The following is a 20,091-nucleotide window of genomic DNA, read 5'->3' as shown; positions in this document are numbered from 1 at the left end:
AACCACTAACACCACCAAAACCACCACACTCCTGTCTCTGTGCGCCCAACACCACTAACACCACCATTACCTCACACACTCCTGTCTCTGTGCGACCAACACCACTAACACCACCAAAACCACCACACTCCTGTCTCTGTGCGCCCAACACCACTAACACCACCAAAACCACCACACTCCTGTCTCTGTGTGCCCAACACCACTAACACCACCAAAACCACCACACTCCTGTCTCTGTGCGTCCAAAACCACTAACACCACCAAAACCACCACACTCCTGTCTCTGTGCGCCCAAAACCACTAACACCACCACTACCTCACACACTCCTGTCTCTGTGCGCCCAAAACCACTACCACCACCACTACCTCACACACTCCTGTCTCTGTGCGTCCAAAACCACTAACACCACCAAAACCACCACACTCCTGTCTCTGTGCGCCCAACACCACTAACACCACCACTACCTCACACACTCCTGTCTCTGTGCGCCCAAAACCACTACCACCACCACTACCTCACACACTCCTGTCTCTGTGCGTCCAAAACCACTAACACCACCAAAACCACCACACTCCTGTCTCTGTGCGCCCAACACCACTAACACCACCATTACCTCACACACTCCTGTCTCTGTGCGACCAACACCACTAACACCACCAAAACCACCACACTCCTGTCTCTGTGCGCCCAACACCACTAACACCACCAAAACCACCACACTCCTGTCTCTGTGCGCCCAACACCACTAACACCACCACTACCTCACACACTCCTGTCTCTGTGCGCCCAAAACCACTAACACCACCACTACCTCACACACTCCTGTCTCTGTGCGCCCAAAACCACTACCACCACCACTACCTCACACACTCCTGTCTCTGTGCGTCCAAAACCACTAACACCACCAAAACCACCACACTCCTGTCTCTGTGCGCCCAACACCACTAACACCACCACTACCTCACACACTCCTGTCTCTGTGCGCCCAAAACCACTAACACCACCACTACCTCACACACTCCTGTCTCTGTGCGCCCAAAACCACTAACACCACCACTACCTCACACACTCCTGTCTCTGTGCGTCCAAAACCACTAACACCACCAAAACCACCACACTCCTGTCTCTGTGCGCCCAAAACCACTAACACCACCACTACCTCACACACTCCTGTCTCTGTGCGCCCAACACCACTAACACCACCACTACCTCACACACTCCTGTCTCTGTGCGCCCAAAACCACTAACACCACCAAAACCACCACACTCCTGTCTCTGTGCGCCCAAAACCACTAACACCACCACTACCTCACACACTCCTGTCTCTGTGCGCCCAAAACCACTAACACCACCAAAACCACCACACTCCTGTCTCTGTGCGCCCAAAACCACTAACACCACCACTACCTCACACACTCCTGTCTCTGTGCGCCCAAAACCACTAACACCACCACTACCTCACACACTTCTGTCTCTGTGCGCCCAACACCACTAACACCACCAAAACCACCACACTCCTGTCTCTGTGTGCCCAACACCACTAACACCACCAAAACCACCACACTCCTGTCTCTGTGCGCCCAAAACCACTAACACCACCAAACCCACCACACTCCTGTCTCTGTGCGTCCAAAACCACTAACACCACCAAAACCACCACACTCCTGTCTCTGTGCGCCCAAAACCACTAACACCACCACTACCTCACACACTCCTGTCTCTGTGCGCCCAAAACCACTACCACCACCACTACCTCACACACTCCTGTCTCTGTGCGTCCAAAACCACTAACACCACCAAAACCACCACACTCCTGTCTCTGTGCGCCCAACACCACTAACACCACCACTACCTCACACACTCCTGTCTCTGTGCGCCCAAAACCACTACCACCACCACTACCTCACACACTCCTGTCTCTGTGCGTCCAAAACCACTAACACCACCAAAACCACCACACTCCTGTCTCTGTGCGCCCAACACCACTAACACCACCAAAACCACCACACTCCTGTCTCTGTGTGCCCAAAACCACTAACACCACCACTACCTCACACACTCCTGTCTCTGTGCGCCCAAAACCACTAACACCACCACTACCTCACACACTCCTGTCTCTGTGCGCCCAAAACCACTAACACCACCACTACCTCACACACTCCTGTCTCTGTGCGCCCAAAACCACTACCACCACCACTACCTCACACACTCCTGTCTCTGTGCGTCCAAAACCACTAACACCACCACTACCTCACACACTCCTGTCTCTGTGCGCCCAAAACCATTAACACCACCAAAACCACCACACTCCTGTCTCTGTGCGCCCAAAATCACTAACACCACCAAAACCACCACACTCCTGTCTCTGTGCGCCCAAAACCACTAACACCACCACTACCTCACACACTTCTGTCTCTGTGCGCCCAAAACCACTAACACCACCACTACCTCACACACTCCTGTCTCTGTGCGCCCAAAACCACTAACACCACCACTACCTCACACACTCCTGTCTCTGTGCGCCCAAAACCACTACCACCACCACTACCTCACACACTCCTGTCTCTGTGCGTCCAAAACCACTAACACCACCAAAACCACCACACTCCTGTCTCTGTGCGCCCAACACCACTAACACCACCACTACCTCACACACTCCTGTCTCTGTGCGCCCAAAACCACTAACACCACCACTACCTCACACACTCCTGTCTCTGTGCGCCCAAAACCACTAACACCACCACTACCTCACACACTCCTGTCTCTGTGCGTCCAAAACCACTAACACCACCAAAACCACCACACTCCTGTCTCTGTGCGCCCAAAACCACTAACACCACCACTACCTCACACACTCCTGTCTCTGTGCGCCCAACACCACTAACACCACCACTACCTCACACACTCCTGTCTCTGTGCGCCCAAAACCACTAACACCACCAAAACCACCACACTCCTGTCTCTGTGCGCCCAAAACCACTAACACCACCACTACCTCACACACTCCTGTCTCTGTGCGCCCAAAACCACTAACACCACCAAAACCACCACACTCCTGTCTCTGTGCGCCCAAAACCACTAACACCACCACTACCTCACACACTCCTGTCTCTGTGCGCCCAAAACCACTAACACCACCACTACCTCACACACTTCTGTCTCTGTGCGCCCAACACCACTAACACCACCAAAACCACCACACTCCTGTCTCTGTGTGCCCAACACCACTAACACCACCAAAACCACCACACTCCTGTCTCTGTGCGCCCAAAACCACTAACACCACCAAACCCACCACACTCCTGTCTCTGTGCGTCCAAAACCACTAACACCACCAAAACCACCACACTCCTGTCTCTGTGCGCCCAAAACCACTAACACCACCACTACCTCACACACTCCTGTCTCTGTGCGCCCAAAACCACTACCACCACCACTACCTCACACACTCCTGTCTCTGTGCGTCCAAAACCACTAACACCACCAAAACCACCACACTCCTGTCTCTGTGCGCCCAACACCACTAACACCACCACTACCTCACACACTCCTGTCTCTGTGCGCCCAAAACCACTACCACCACCACTACCTCACACACTCCTGTCTCTGTGCGTCCAAAACCACTAACACCACCAAAACCACCACACTCCTGTCTCTGTGCGCCCAACACCACTAACACCACCAAAACCACCACACTCCTGTCTCTGTGTGCCCAAAACCACTAACACCACCACTACCTCACACACTCCTGTCTCTGTGCGCCCAAAACCACTAACACCACCACTACCTCACACACTCCTGTCTCTGTGCGCCCAAAACCACTAACACCACCACTACCTCACACACTCCTGTCTCTGTGCGCCCAAAACCACTACCACCACCACTACCTCACACACTCCTGTCTCTGTGCGTCCAAAACCACTAACACCACCACTACCTCACACACTCCTGTCTCTGTGCGCCCAAAACCATTAACACCACCAAAACCACCACACTCCTGTCTCTGTGCGCCCAAAATCACTAACACCACCAAAACCACCACACTCCTGTCTCTGTGCGCCCAAAACCACTAACACCACCACTACCTCACACACTTCTGTCTCTGTGCGCCCAAAACCACTAACACCACCACTACCTCACACACTCCTGTCTCTGTGCGCCCAAAACCACTAACACCACCACTACCTCACACACTCCTGTCTCTGTGCGCCCAAAACCACTACCACCACCACTACCTCACACACTCCTGTCTCTGTGCGTCCAAAACCACTAACACCACCACTACCTCACCCACTTCTGTCTCTGTGCGCCCAAAATCACTAACACCACCAAAACCACCACACTCCTGTCTCTGTGCGCCCAAAATCACTAACACCACCAAAACCACCACACTCCTGTCTCTGTGCGCCCAAAACCACTAACACCACCACTACCTCACACACTCCTGTCTCTGTGCGCCCAAAACCACTAACACCACCACTACCTCACACACTCCTGTCTCTGTGCGCCCAAAACCACTAACACCACCACTACCTCACACACTTCTGTCTCTGTGCGCCCAAAACCATTAACACCACCAAAACCACCACACTCCTGTCTCTGTGCGCCCAAAACCACTAACACCACCACTACCTCACACACTCCTGTCTCTGTGCGCCCAAAACCACTAACACCACCAAAACCACCACACTCCTGTCTCTGTGCGCCCACCACTACCCACACCACCACCAAGCGCTGTATAAGCGCTTTTTTTTAATAAAAAAAAAAAACAAAAACCACTAGGCTTGGTGTGGGTTTTGTAACCATTTGTGAGTTATGACCAACTCCTGATGTCGGAAGAAGAGCTGTAACTATTTCATGAAGCTCCTTTACAGTATCTTATACAGTAAAAGAGTCGATGTTGAACAGTCTAAGCTACAAACCGGCAGGGCGAGAACGGGATAGGGCTCAAAAGGGAGAAGAAACTGCACCGTGGTTGAAAGTGGAGCTGTAACCAGACATGCCTTTCAAGATATTTGTCCACACCCCTCCACCACCTCCTCCTCCTCCTCCTCCTCCTCCTCGTCTCCTCGTCTCTCTCCGCTCTGAGCCGAGTTACACGGCTGACTCTTGAGGTTTGACCCACATATTTAACTACAGCATGAACAGACCTGAAGTTGTGAAAACCAAGTCCGATCAGTTAATGACTGTTTCCTCTGTGTGTGTGTGTGTGTGTGTGTTCCCCGTGCACTCGAGTTCCCCGTGGCTCATAGCACTCTTATTGTCCACCTCGGTCGCGCTTGTTGCTGTCACTACACACTATATATGGAGGAAAAGGTTAGAGTTCAGGGACTCGGACATTCAGTGTTGAGAGCTAATTAGTCGTGATTAGAGGACAAAAGGAGCATGTGAGACATTTTTAGGAATGTAAGATGGACAAAAAAATACCTCTGATTTTAAATATGTGAAGTTAAATTAGAATAAAATTTGATGAAAATACAAAAATGGCTTAGTACACAGTGATGAAAAAATGACATTTAATAAGAATAACCGTGTCATGATATACCTCAGTGTGTTCGACATTAAACCAAACTGGTGACGACGTTGGAATGTTTGACTGAACAGAACTAATTTGTGGAGGAATTTGTGATTTGTAAAAAAGTTAAACAGAACAGAAGACCTATGAAACTATTCATTTTAAATTGGATTATTGGTAGGAATATAATCATTTCTAAAAGAATAGTCTTTGCATTGAGACGCACTCGAGCAAAACCCCCGTGTTACTCTTTAGCGGTAAAGAAAGCCGCGATCTCGAAAGCAGCAGCGTCTCTCTGATCCGCAGTCAGTGAAGACGAGAACCTGATCCTGGTTTGGCCCCCAGTCTTCCCATGTAAGGCTCCTACGAGACCACGGCTTGGAATCAAATGATCGGCCTTCAGACGACGGGGAGGGGTCACGAGCCACGGCACCGGGAAAGGCCAAGCACCTCATCACCCAATAAACTTACACACACACAGCAGAAGCTACTGATCTTTATATTTAGAAAAAAAATGTAAAAAACACCTAATAGAAAGATCAAATGCCAATCAAAACAAATATGAGAATCATCATCATTATCATCATTATCATAATAACATCTTTTAACATGTTCAGACGAAAATTCAGAAGCTCCTTCGGTTTGAAAGACTTCGCCGTTCTCTCAGGTGGAAGTTCCTGCTGAGACAGAAACACAGAAGACGACTTTATCAACATCAGCAAACTGAGAAGATCTGAGATGCAACTAATCTGAATCCAGAACTGATCCTTGACTTACAGGGCAAACGGCTGTGATTTGGGTGAACAGTGTGTGTGAAGACGCGTGACCAAAAACACACTAACGAGTCGACACTGCTGCGCTGGACACGCCCCCCAGAGGGGCATTTTAATTGGATTAACACACGTTTAGTACATTATAATAAAAAAAAAAAAATAAAAAAAAATTCTATTAGTATACTATTGTAGTTAAACTTTTTCTCTCATGTCAGTCGCTACAACACTAAGTATAATTGTGAGCGGTTTCTGTTGGGTGAAACATAAAAGATTGAACAAAGAGTTTTTGTTAAGTTCTAACAACCTAAAGAACTCTTAAGGAACTTTTCCCTCCACGTCCAGAGGAGTTTAATTCCCTCCTGAGCTCCAGCAGCTTTATTCCTCTCCACAAACTGCTTGAAATCCATCATGTACACTCGCGTAAAATCTCATCACACCTACTTCTTTATCTCCGATTGACTTTCCATCTTCAGTTCCACCTCAACTTGCTTCTTCATTGTTCCTCCATCTGAACATCTACTCGACTCTACAACTCGAGTCCCCTTATTTAATAAAAGTGCACAGTGCCTTCCGTCACTCCTACCAACATCTATTCATAATCTACCATTATTTTCTAAAAATAATAATAAGCAATATTTCTTTTTATCCTAGAATGCAAAAAACTTTGTGCACCCTTACTAAAATATAATGAAGAGATGAAAGTTATTAATAATGGAATTGTGTAGTTGATTCCGATTTCCTGGCGCTTCAGTGTGTTGAGAGAAGACGTGTGTTGGTGTGAAGTGTGTATTGTACGTATGTGCCGAGGCAGCAGAGCCGTGGCGTTCTGATCGCGCTCATCTTTAGCCGTGCTGAATATAAATCAGTTCCTGGAGCCTTCAGGAGCTCAGCTTCAGCAATGTGCAGATATAAGGCTGATCTAAATTAAGCCAAACTCTGTTAAGTCACCAGGAAATCTAAACCCTGAGACGCTGTCGCAGTAAGACGGATCGAGCACAGTTGCAAGGAGGCAGAGAGAGAGAGAGAGATTGGGGGGGGGGGTGTACCTCGGGGGATGGGGGCGCTCCGGGTGGGTTTGATTACGTCACTCTGTGACAGTTCTTCCATTATCCAGGAGAGGGAGCTAGAGCAGTACTCCAGCTGGAGGAGAGACAGATAAGGAGAGACATAAGGGATGAGATTCTCATAAATTAAATGTCCTGTGCTCGTGGTCATGTGACTGAGAAACATAAAAAATGAATTGTTGACATACACTTTACAGCTTTACAGTACACACACACACACACACACACACACACAGCACAGAAACCTCACACACATACACATGCTTTAATATGTTTTTATATATAAATAAAATACAGTTAATGGCATCATGTTACAATATATATACACTGTGTCTAAAAGTTTGTGCACCCCTGTCCATAACACCCGTGTTTGCTGTTATAACATTCTCCACTCTCCACTCTGTGTACACACACTAGAGACGTGTCAGTGAGCTCACTTCACTTCACTTCACTTCACGTCACTTCACGTCACTTCACGTCACGTCACGTCACGTCACGTCACGTCACGTCACGTCACGTCACGTCACTTCTGTCTGGAGCGGTGAGAAACTCACCAGGGGCAGATTTCATTCAGGGGATATGATGGGGTTTGGTATTAATATCTTGTGCTGGGGCTTGTGCATTCAGAGAGTGGAACATCTGATCACTGAAAATCGCCTTGTGAAAGAGTGTGAACTGTACACACACACATTCAGCGACACTACGTGCACGTTACAGGAACTCGGCTGGAAGTTATCGCCACGTCCCCCTACAGTCATGACCTCGCTCCAACTCGGAGTTCCTGGGAGGCCGGCGTTTCAGAGGTGAACCAGACAGACAGTCCGATCACGACTCCGGCGTACTGAGAGAACGTTCTACCTTTCTACCCAAGCACTAGTGAGACACTGAGATAAGTGCGTTAGTGTATCAGGGGATTATATAGAGACATAAAGGGAGTGTTTACTCTCAGGACTGAGTTCTGTTATTCTGTAAGATCAAAAGTCCCACTTTCACTTGAACACCCCTCATAACTTCTTCTTTGTCTTTGGGCTGTTCCCTTTCAGGGGTCACCACAGCAAATCATTTGCCTCCATCTAATCCTCTGCATCCTCTTCTCTCACACCAACTAACGTCATGTCCTCTCTCACTGCATCCATAAATCTCCTCTTTGGTCTTCCTCTAGACCTCCTGCCTGGCAGTTCCAACCTCAGCATCCTTCTACCGATATATTCACCATCTCTCCTCTGAACATGTCCAAACCACCTCAATCTGGCCTCTCTGACTTTATCTCCAAAACATCTAACGTGGGTTGTCCCTCTGATAAACTCATTCTTAATCCTATCCATCCTTGTCACTCCCAAAGAGAACCTCAACATCTTCAGCTCTGCTACCTCCAACTCATCCTCCTGTCTTTTCTTCAGCGCCACTGTCTATAAGCCGTAGAGCATCGCTGGTCTCACCACTGTCCTGTACACCTTTCCTTTCATTCTCGCTGATACTCTTTTATCGCACAACACACCTGACACTTTTCTCCACCCATTCCAACCTGCCTGTACCCGCCTCTTCACCTCCTTTCCACACTCCCCGTTGCTCTGGACCGTTGACCCTAAGTACTTAAAATCCTGCACCTTCTTTACCTCTGCTCCCTGTAGCCTCACCGATCCTCCTGGGTCCCTCTCATTTACACACATGTATTCTGTCTTGCTGCGGCTAACCTTCATTCCTCTGCTTTCCAGAGCATACCGAGTTAAACCTCTCCAAATTTTCCTCCACCTGTTTCTTGCTCTCGCTACAGAGCACAATGTCATCTGCAAACATCATAGTCCATGGGGACTCCTGTCTTACCTCATCTGTCATCCTGTCCATCACCAGAGCAAACAAAAAGGGGCTTAGAGCCGATCCTTGATGCAGACCCGCCTCCACCTTGAACTCTTCTGTCACACCTACAACACATCTTACCACTGTCTTACAGCTCTTATACATGTCCTGCACCACTCTAACATACTTCTCTGCCACTCCAGACCTTCTCATACAATACCACAGCTCCTCTCTTGGCACCCTGTCATACGCTTTCTCTAAATCTAAAAAGACACAATGCAACTCCCTGTTACCTTCTCTGTACTTCTCCGCCAGCATCCTCAAAGCAAATACTGCATCTGATGTACTCTTTCTAGGCATAAAACCATATTGCTGCTCACAAATGCTCACCTCTGCCCTTAACCTAGCTTCCACTACTCTTTCCCACAGCTTCATTGTCTGGCTCATTAGCTTTATACCTCTACAATTGCCACAGCTTTGCACGTCTCCCTTGTTCTTAAAAATTGGCACCAATACACTTCTCCTCCATTCCTCTGGAATCCTCTCACTCTCCAAGATCTTGTTAAACAAACTTGTCAAAAACTCTACTGCCACCTCTCCTAAGCACTTCCATACCTCCACAGGTATGTCATCAGGACCAACAGCCTTTCCACTCTTCATCCTCTTCAACGCCCTTCTCACCTCACTTCTACTAATATTTGCTACTTCCTGTTCCACAATAGTCACCTCTTCTACACTTTGTTCTCTTTCGTTTTCCTCATTCATCAACTCCTTAAAGTACTCCTTCCATCTTCCCATCACCCTTCTGGCATCTGTCAGTACATTTCCATCTCTATCTTTAATCACTCTAACCTGCTGCACATCCTTCCCATCTCTATCTCTCTGCCTTGCCAACCTGTACAGATCCCCCTCTCCCTCCTTACTGTCTAGCCTAGCATACAAGTCCTCATATGCTCTTTGTTTGGCCTTTGCCACCTCTACCTTCACCTTACTCTGCATCTCCCTGTACTCCTGTCTACTCTCAATGATGCGAAACACCCCTCGTAACTACACGTTCAATTAATGTTCATTGGTTAATTAGAAGTCATGTTATTTTTTGTACTTTGTGTATATAATCTGCTTGGTTTACTTTGTGCACATTTTAATTTTAAGAGATTTTTAGGAATGGAGTCTCATCTCTCCGTCCTACAGAACCATTTCATTTATTTTCCATATTTGTACAGTACCGCTAAGTTTTCTTATATTTTTCTTATATTGTATATTTTGCCTTCTATTAATATATTATTCTTATCTTAAACTTATTTTCTATTTTATTATTTTTATTATATTTATTTCCTATGAATATTTTTTTATTTTAAGGTCACTGCCGGTCGTGTACGCATGTCACTGCATATCGTACTGTGTATGACCGTGTGTGTGTGTGTGTGACAAAAGTTTAGGGTGAATTTCACTCAGTGTTTTATTGTTAAACACAATAGCTTATTAATAAATAAAATAAATGACATAAATGATTATACAGAACACTGTTGTTGATAAAAACATTTAACATGTGGTGCAGGTAAATATAAATATTGTTTTAAAATCAAATTAATATAAACTTTTAGAAATGTAATTAGTCACACAAATTATTTAATTAATCTATAAATCAATCAATAATTTATTTAATTAATTACTTATAATAACATTTCAGCTAAATTCATAACAACAGTTAAGATGAAAATAATTTATTGTTTCTCAGCTGAGATCCAGAGTACTGAAATATACTGCAGTGTGTGTGTGTGTGTGTGTGTGTGTGTGTGATGACAGATGGTTTGTGTTCTATGCTGAGTAGGCGAACAAACAGCAGCTGCTGTACACACACATGCACAAACGCACACACAAACAAACACACACACACACACACACACACACACACATTCTGCTTAAACATCTCTGTAGTGGTTCTTCACTGACCTCAGACTCCAGCATTCTCAACCTGCGGTCTTGTTCTCGAATCTCTGCCACCTGCTTCAGTATGTTGTCCACCCTACACACACACACACACACACACACACACAGCACTTAATTCAGCAAGCCTGGACATTCTTTATGTCTCCTGTTTTCACACACGTACGTAATCGGAGCTGCCAGAGCGAGTCTCCTGAAATGGTGCGCATTTTGTGCTCAGCTCGAAGCCTGAAATGAAACGTGGCCTCACAGGAAGCTTCTTAAACCCCCCACGGAGTCGGGACGCGGATTCCAGCACACTATAATGCAGTGAGGCGGAAATCACATGAAGCTCGTGGAGGTCCAGTTCCAAAAATGTAAAGTGTTGTAAAGTCTTATTAAACCGCCTGACTGCAGTGCACGCTTATACACCGGTGTTACACCGTCACCCAAACACCCCCAAACACCCTCAAACACATTCAATCACCCTCAATCACCCTCAATCACCCTCAAACACCCACAAACACCCTCAAACACCCTCAAACACCCAAACACCCTCAAACACCCAAACACCCTCAAACACCCAAACAGACCCAAACAGCCAAACAGACCCAAACACCCCCAAACACCCTCAATCACCCCCAAACACCCTCAAACACCCAAACACCCTCAAACACCCAAACACCCTCAAACACCCCCAAACACCCCCAAACACCCAAACACCCTCAAACAGCCAAACACCCTCAAACACCCCCAAACACCCAAACACTCTCAATCACCCTCAATCACCCCCAAACACCCTCAAACACCCAAACACCCTCAAACACCCAAACAGACCCAAACAGCCAAACAGACCCAAACACCCTCAATCACCCCCAAACACCCTCAAACACACTCAATCACCCTCAATCACCCTTAAACACCCTCAATCACCCTCAAACACCCACAAACACCCTCAAACACCCTCAAACACCCAAACACCCTCAAACACCCAAACACCCTCAAACACCCAAACAGACCCAAACAGCCAAACAGACCCAAACACCCCCAAACACCCTCAATCACCCCCAAACACCCTCAAACACCCAAACACCCTCAAACACCCAAACACCCTCAAACACCCCCAAACACCCCCAAACACCCAAACACCCTCAAACAGCCAAACACCCTCAAACACCCCCAAACACCCAAACACTCTCAATCACCCTCAATCACCCCCAAACACCCTCAATCACCCTCAAACACCCAAACAGACCCAAACAGCCAAACAGACCCAAACACCCCCAAACACCCTCAATCACCCCCAAACACCCTCAATCACCCCCAAACACCCTCAAACACCCTCAAACACCCAAACACCCTCAAACACCCCCAAACACCCTCAAACACCCCCAAACACCCAAACACCCTCAAACAGCCAAACACCCTCAAACACCCCCAAACACCCAAACACTCTCAATCACCCTCAATCACCCCCAAACACCCTCAAACACCCTTAAACACCCTCAAACACCCTCAAACACCCAAACACCCTCAATTCCAAATATTTTCTTTTTTCCAAATATTTTCTTTTCTTTTCTTTTCTAAAAAAAAAAAAAAAAAAATCTTTAATTTTTTTTGTGAAGCTGCTTTGGGACAATGACCATTGTTAAAAGCGCTATATAAATAAAATTGAATTGAATTGAATTGAATCACCCCCAAACACCCAAACACTCTCAATCACCCTCAATCACCCCCAAACACCCTTAAACACCCTCAAACACCCTCAAACACCCCCAAACACCCTCAAACACCCAAACACCCTCAATCACCCCCAAACACCCTCAATGACCCTCAAACACCACCCGTGCAACCATCTTCTGATGTTTTTATTTACTTTATAAACCATCTCCAGCTTTAAAGCTTAAACTGGGGTGAAGATGAGCAGCAGACCCTCTTCACAGGGTGTTTAGTCAGTGCGACAGGTTGTCATGACCGCGGAACAGTGAGGAATGCCAACCCGAAGACCGGCGAGTTACACTTTAATATTAATCCTTCAGTCTTCACTCTAATTCTATACATTTAGATTATATTAAATTCAGCTTCATTCTCACTGCATGTTATGGTATAAAGCAACAAAATACACTTCTGTCACTGTGACACTGTAAACCAGTTTACATAGAGTATATAAACAGTCCAGAGAGAGAAGGGCTTATACACCAGGAGTGCTAATGAGAGTAGATGAAGGATGAAGGAAGATATCGTATAGTGTGGTTATGATACGGTAGCTCCAGACGTGTGTGCAAAATAAAATAAACTATTCCCTTATGTGATTACGGTTTTCTTTAGACTGATCAACACTTCTGATTCATGCCATTTATGTTAAAATCAAGAATTTATGTTTTTGTTACCAGTGAAATTTCATAAATTAAGGTCACCTTAAAATTTAAACTGTGTCCGGACTACAGCGAGGTTAATCAGCGTTCGAAACACAAATAACAGAAATCATAAGGAAAATTAACATAACTGAATTTTACTAACTTGATTTTATTACCTTTGTTAAAAGCACTATATATATATACATATGGTGAATCACATTGTATGATTTTTTACCATTTATTTGTGAATTACTGAGTTAAATAAGTATTTGATCACGTGTTTATCAGCCAGATTTCTGACCCTCAGAGACCTGTTATTTAGCTGTTAAATAGTCCAGATACACTTTGCTCATGATTCTGAATGAGTAGCACGGGCCTGGACATGGGCTGACTTAAGCAGGGGAACCTTCCGTGCGATGCAGGATTTTAAACCATGACGTCTTAGTGTATTACTGACGGTAGCCTTGGAAACGATGGTCCCAGCTCTCTTCATGGCATTGACCAGCTCCTCCCGTGTAGTTCTGGGCTGATTCTTCACCATTCTTAGCATCATTGATACCCCATAGATCTCCTTAGACTTTGGCTGATTGTGGGGTGCACAGGTGTCTTTATGACTTTAGAATCATGAGCAGAGTGGAGCTGGTGATCAAGTGATCAAATACTTATTTAACTCAGTAATTCACAAATAAATTGTTAAAAAATCATACAATGTGATTTATGGATTTTTCTTTTTAGATTCTGTCTCCCACAGTGGAAATACACCTACGCTGAAAAGTGTAGACCCTCCATGATTTCTAAGTAAGAGATTTTACAAAATCACAGGGTGATCAAATACTTATTGACCTCACTGTATATATAAATAAAACTGAATTTAATTAAAGAGGGTGGGGCTTAAATTATTTTATTATTAGCTAAAAATATAAGTTGTCCTGAATAAACAAAAATTACAAGCAGTGAAATAAATAAATATTTTTGTTCCAATCTTACTCTGTTATTATGCTCTTGGGAAGGTGTTTCTTACATTATGTATACAATAATCTTCTGCGCTCATTTCTCTACACAGTGTGGGTTTTAAAAGTGTATTTCTGTGTTAAAGTGAAGTTAATAATACTAAGAAGAAGAAGCAGTGGAGGACAGGGAGAGGTCAGACGTGACGGTGAGAGATACTGACTTGGCAGACGTGCGCTTGAGTCGCTCGGTGTCGCTGTCTCTGAGCTTCTTACTCAGAGTCGAGAGCAAACGCTCCTTCTGTACCGTCTCCCACGTGTTCAACCTGCTCCCCTTCCTTTTGTCCAGTTCCAGCACTGAGAGAGAGAGAGAGAGAGAGAGAGAGAGAGAAGATCAGAAGCATGTTGATGAGCAGAGAATTACATCCCTTATTGCTGATGTTTGGTCATGAAGGCAAGCGTTCTGATGGAGGATCCACATTATGTAGACAGTTTCTGCTGTGTGTGTCGTGTGTATACATACTGAAGTGTTTGATTTTGACAGATGGAACTTTGCGGATTGTTCTCTTGATGAAGAGATGCAGGTGAGAGATGATGATGAAGGGCGGAGCCAGGCACGGGCGGGAGTGGTACTCTACTATCAAGTCATAGCGCTGAAACTTCCAGTGAACATCACTGTGCTCCTGTACCTTACTGAACGTGTAGCTGTACACACACACACACACACACACACACACACACACACACACACACACACACACAAGACCAGCTGTTATCTCAGATCAGAAGCTCTGGAATAATTTTCCAACAGCAGCTCTGATATTATTGCAGATATACATCAATGCGCTCACAACAGGTCCTTGGCTGGACCGTGAACAGAGCATGCTCCCCTGATAATAAACAAGTATTTAAAGAGTCATTACTATGGTGCAGTTTCCTGTGATTCCATCCATCCATCTAGAAACCTCTGTAGTCCTACCATTGTATTTACAGTATTCCCATTTTGTCCGAGCGTGGTAGAACCTCCGGTCAACAATCACATGCTTATTCACACACTACGGGCAAATTGGGAACACCAGTTAGCCTAATCTGCATGTCTTTGGACTGTTGGAGGAAACCAAAGAATGCAGAGGAAACCCACCAAGCACATGGAGAACATGCAAACCCCACACCCAGACCCCAAGACGGGAATTAAACCCGGACCCTGGAGGTGCAAGGCGACAATGCTAACCACTAAGCCACCGTCCCGCCAAGGAGACATTTACGGATGTAATATTTATGGAAGGAGTCTCCAGTGTCAATTCTCTTGACAAGTTGTCCTTCTAAAGTTTTCTTCAGAACAAAAGAATGTATCCTTTTCACAAATGTCCAACTGCTAGGGTGTAATAGGAGGAAAGGTCTTAATGACTCAGGGCAGTAAACCTACTGTATTTCCGGTTCTTCACACCACCCTATCACACACCCCATTACACCCCATTACACCCTGTTACACCCTGTGCATACACATCATCATAAATCAGGAATATTTTCTAAAAGTGTATCCAATCCTCTACATAATTGTTTTATATTGAGGTCTGTCTCCACGCCATCCTGAGGCCAGAACCTAGCCCTGAAGCTTGGAGGTGGTGTAACACCTGAACATGGCGATGAGCAGGTTGAGCAGCAGGACGTTGGTGACCAGCAGGTAGATGGACAGCAGGATGAGGACGAGCCAGTTGGCTTCAGACTGTGGACACGGCTCATCTCCCAGCTGGATGAGAGTCATGTTGTTGGTGCACTTCTTCTCTGTACGCCTGTGAGCTAGAAAACAACAATCGGATGATCCACTTGGAGTAACATTACATGTTAAAAAAACTTAAGGATATGAATACACACAGAGACATACACACCATCTATTTCTTCCAGTGGTATCTGGCCGAAGATGTGCAGGTACGGTCTGTAAAACACTCTGCGAATTACCCAGTAGGGTCGAGGGTCATAGGCGTATATCAGCGCCTGATTGGCCACTCCGTAAGCCAATAGCCAGACTCCCAGGAAGAACAGGAAGAAGAAAACATCCTTCACCTGACACACAAATAAAACACACTGCTCAGAGAAGAGTTAACCAGGTGTGACAGGTTTTCTGTTAAAAACAAAAACCTGCTCAGCCGAGACATTTTAAGGTAAATGTTCCAACATCACATGGTTCACTTTACAGTGGAGCTGTATTTATGGTTAAATGAGACACGTTTTGCATGATTTGAATGATAAGACATCACTTTCAAGTGCATCAAGCTCATGGAAATTAACCAATTCATTGCCTGAATACGAAAGGGGACGGCGGAGTGGATACAGCGCTGCCGCCCACCACCGGTCACAGCTTCCATCCAGCTGGCAGAGAATCATCTAGTGGCTAACCAGGACAGATAGAAACCCTCTCCATTACAGTCCCTCATTAGTCCCTTTCCTTGCAAGAACAAATCATTCTTTGATAATGGAAGTGGGGGTGCTGGTCTGGATCCCTGAATAGATGCAGGCTGCCCCCAATCAGCCATGGACTTAGGCAGTCATTGGGTAGTCCCCACCTCACCCATCCTCTGATTCTGGCTTGGTTTTTTCAACATTAGCGAACTAATTATTTGTGGATGGATCCAGCAGTAGCAATAAGTGTCGTGTGAGAGGTGCAGCAGGGGAGGTGGTGGGGACACCATGGGTGCTCCTCTGCTCTCAGCTATATACCTGCTTGGGCATTTCCCTGTGGAGCAATCACTTGATGACCCCAATAAGCCCTAGCAGTCGCTGGTCAGCAAACCCAACGTCATGCTTTCCCACCTGTTCTTTTGCAAATAATGAAAGATAATAAAGAAAGTAACACAAGACACTTAAACAGAAGACAAAGTGAAGCAGTTGTTTGTCCCAAAGACAAAAGAGTATTCCAGGTGGCGCACCATATTAACCTGTCCTCGGTGTAATAACATTCATGGTGATGTACACAGATGGTGGGTGGCATACCACGAATCTCCACTGGTGAATCTATGAAGGTAAAACAGTAGCAAAACCCGAGAGCTTGCAAATTCGAATGTGAGAGCTTGTAAAATGAATATTTGTATTTGTAAGTTGAAATTTGTACTCACAGCTCTGATGTGAAAAGCTGCATCTATCGATTTGCACACCTGTGTTTTGAATTCGAAGTTGCAGATTAACAGGCACAATTGTGTACTACACATTTATCTTTGTGCTTTACTTCAGTTTCGCTGTACAACCACAAGTCGGCGCTCACAACCTCTCAGATCTGGCAGTACAACCTCAAATCCCGGCGCTCTGACTTTTGCTACTCATTTTGCGATATTCCTGTAGCAAAACTGACTTGTGCACTTGTAAACGCGGGGGCGGGGCTGGGGTGGGAATGAAGTCATTTTATTGGTCGATGACTCACTAATGAACAACGCCAGCCACAATGCAAACATTTGTATGCATATGTATCAGCTATTTTGTTTTTAAACGCTTGGAAAATATTTTAATGAAATATCATTAGTTTTACTGGATTTTATATACCAGTAAAAGAGCAGCAATGTCGTTTAACTGGTTGGCTTAGACGACCACCACCACCGAAACGGTGCGAGCTGCTCTGTGTAGTCTGTGACGTCATCGCGCACAAAACGTCCCACTTCATTGGCTGGCTCCAACCAATTAAATGTTCATTGGTGAGGCATTGACCAATAAAATGACTTCATTCCCACCCCAGCCCCGCCCCCGCGTTTACAAGTGCACAGTGAGTTTTGCTACAGGAATATCGCAAAATGAGTAGCAAAAGTCAGAGCGCCGGGATTTGAGGTTGTACTGCCAGATCTGAGAGGTTGTGAGCGCCGACTTGTGGTTGTACAGCGAAACTGAAGTAAAGCGCAAAGATAAATGTGTAGTACACAATTGTGTCTGTCATTTTGTTTATGTGAATGACACTTTACACATTTGTCACTATTAATCTGCAACTTCGAATTCAAAACACAGGTGTGCAAATCGATAGATGCAGCTTTTCACATCAGAGCTGTGAGTATAAATTTCAACTTACAAATACAAATATTAATTTTACAAGTTCTCACATTCGAATTTGCAAGCTCTCGGGTTTTGCTACTGTTTTACCTTCATATGAATCCACCACCTAGCCCAAAAGCGCTATTACACTTTCTTTCATTAATTAAAAAAAAATTGGTATAGACCTCATTGGGCCATTAGATTGGACTTCTCAGGGGCATCGCATTGTGCTAGCCTTGGCAGACCAGGCAACATGATGCCTAAAACAGTGCCTCTTTACAACTCTCAACAGTGTTGCGAAGGCACTCTTCTGATCATCTCCCATGTCAGAATCCCGAAGGAGATTCTGATTGATCTGGGCACTAACTCACACATCGATTTGTATAAGTGTGTACTATCTGAAGATGAATGGCTTTCTCAGATGATTTAATCAGACACACAGACAAACAACGGTTCATAAGTTTGTTTACAATGACATTTAGAATTGGAGTAAGTGGCAAGAACCCGTTCTTTGCAGTATCAGAGGTCCAACGTGCCTCCACAAGGTCGACAGAGTCGCTCAGTGATCGCAGCAGCCTGGTGGTCTTTCCACTCTGTTTGGTCTACATTAGTTCATGACACTTTAATTTGGATTGTTCAGAGCTCCTGTGACACTTCAGCATCTGCTTATGTTAACTTAGCACCTGTTAATGCCGCTGCCTGTGATATAATCATTTACATGACTGGAAGTATCACCTGAGGGCTGAAGGTGCTAAAACAGTCTGGACTCACAGCCAACTCAAAGAAGTGTCCAATTAGACGGGTGGATGTACAGAATCTGGGCTTCCACTTGAATTATGGGCAGGTGCATCCCATAATAGACAAGACTGTAGCAATTGCAGCCTGCCTGAGACCCAGGACCAAACTGATTTTGGGTCCGACTGGGGGTGAAGGGGCTGTAACAGACTTCCTCTTCCATCAAGGGGGCAGCTGCAGGCTGCAGGGGGAATCTGGCGGCGTGGGCGTGGTTGGGTGCCAGAAGAGGTGAGTGGACCAGAGTTTAGGCCTGTGGAAAATTTGTCTGGCTATCATTGTGTGTTGCAGTGAACCTCGGATGAGAGAAGGAGAACAGAAGCGAGTCCCTTCAGGGGCTTCCCACACGAAGCTGGGATCAACATGCAATTTTAACTTATAATGATTTATGAGGAACTGAATGGGTGTTGGAGGCGTGGCTGTACAATGACTGACAACACGTCAATCCTGAAAACATTCCAGACCAGAAGGCAGGCTTTCATACTGTTTTTATTGATACTGAAAGACACCTGTGCTGAGACAAACATTACGTCAAATTAATTATTCATAATCATTTGTAGAAGCAAGTTTTATAAAACATCTACAGCACTGTTATTAAAATTCTAGTGTCCATTTTGGGAGGTGTGGCTGGGAAGGGGAGTGGCTTAGAGGATGGAGTTATAGCATTTGGGAAGGGGAGTGGCTTAGAGGATGGAGTTATAGCATTTGGGAAGGGGAGTGGCTTAGAGGATGGAGTTATAGCATTTGGGAAGGGGAGTGGCTTAGAGGATGGAGTTATAGCATTTGGGAAGGGGAGTGGCTTAGAGGATGGAGTTATAGCATTTGGGAAGGGGAGTGGCTTAGAGGATGGAGTTATAGCATTTGGGAAGGGGAGTGGCTTAGAGGATGGAGTTATAGCATTTGGGAAG

The 20,091-nt window shown here is 45.7% G+C and overlaps 1 protein-coding gene across 2 annotated transcripts in view; it reads right to left on the bottom strand.

The window, feature by feature from the left end:
- Positions 1-5,503: 5,503 nt before the first annotated feature.
- The window catches only part of trpm4a (transient receptor potential cation channel, subfamily M, member 4a), a 37,568-nt gene continuing 22,980 nt past the window's right edge, over positions 5,504-20,091 (bottom strand). Inside the window, exons 23-29 of one of the 2 annotated variants that reach the window (XM_053514889.1) lie at positions 16,270-16,444; positions 16,015-16,180; positions 14,904-15,085; positions 14,605-14,737; positions 11,104-11,176; positions 7,336-7,429; positions 5,504-6,196 (exon numbers count right to left, since the gene is read on the bottom strand). In XM_053514889.1, the coding sequence (XP_053370864.1) occupies positions 6,180-6,196; positions 7,336-7,429; positions 11,104-11,176; positions 14,605-14,737; positions 14,904-15,085; positions 16,015-16,180; positions 16,270-16,444 (840 nt within the window). In that variant the 3' untranslated portion in view covers positions 5,504-6,179. The remainder of the gene's footprint in view (positions 6,197-7,335; positions 7,430-11,103; positions 11,177-14,604; positions 14,738-14,903; positions 15,086-16,014; positions 16,181-16,269; positions 16,445-20,091) is intronic. The other variant, XM_053514890.1, reaches the window with a different exon arrangement.

The sequence above is a fragment of the Clarias gariepinus genome, chromosome 16 (genome assembly GCF_024256425.1).
Source record: "Clarias gariepinus isolate MV-2021 ecotype Netherlands chromosome 16, CGAR_prim_01v2, whole genome shotgun sequence".
NCBI classification, from domain to species: domain Eukaryota; kingdom Metazoa; phylum Chordata; class Actinopteri; order Siluriformes; family Clariidae; genus Clarias; species Clarias gariepinus.
Note: the sequence above shows the minus strand (reverse complement) of the source record. Positions and strands in the feature narration are given on the sequence as shown.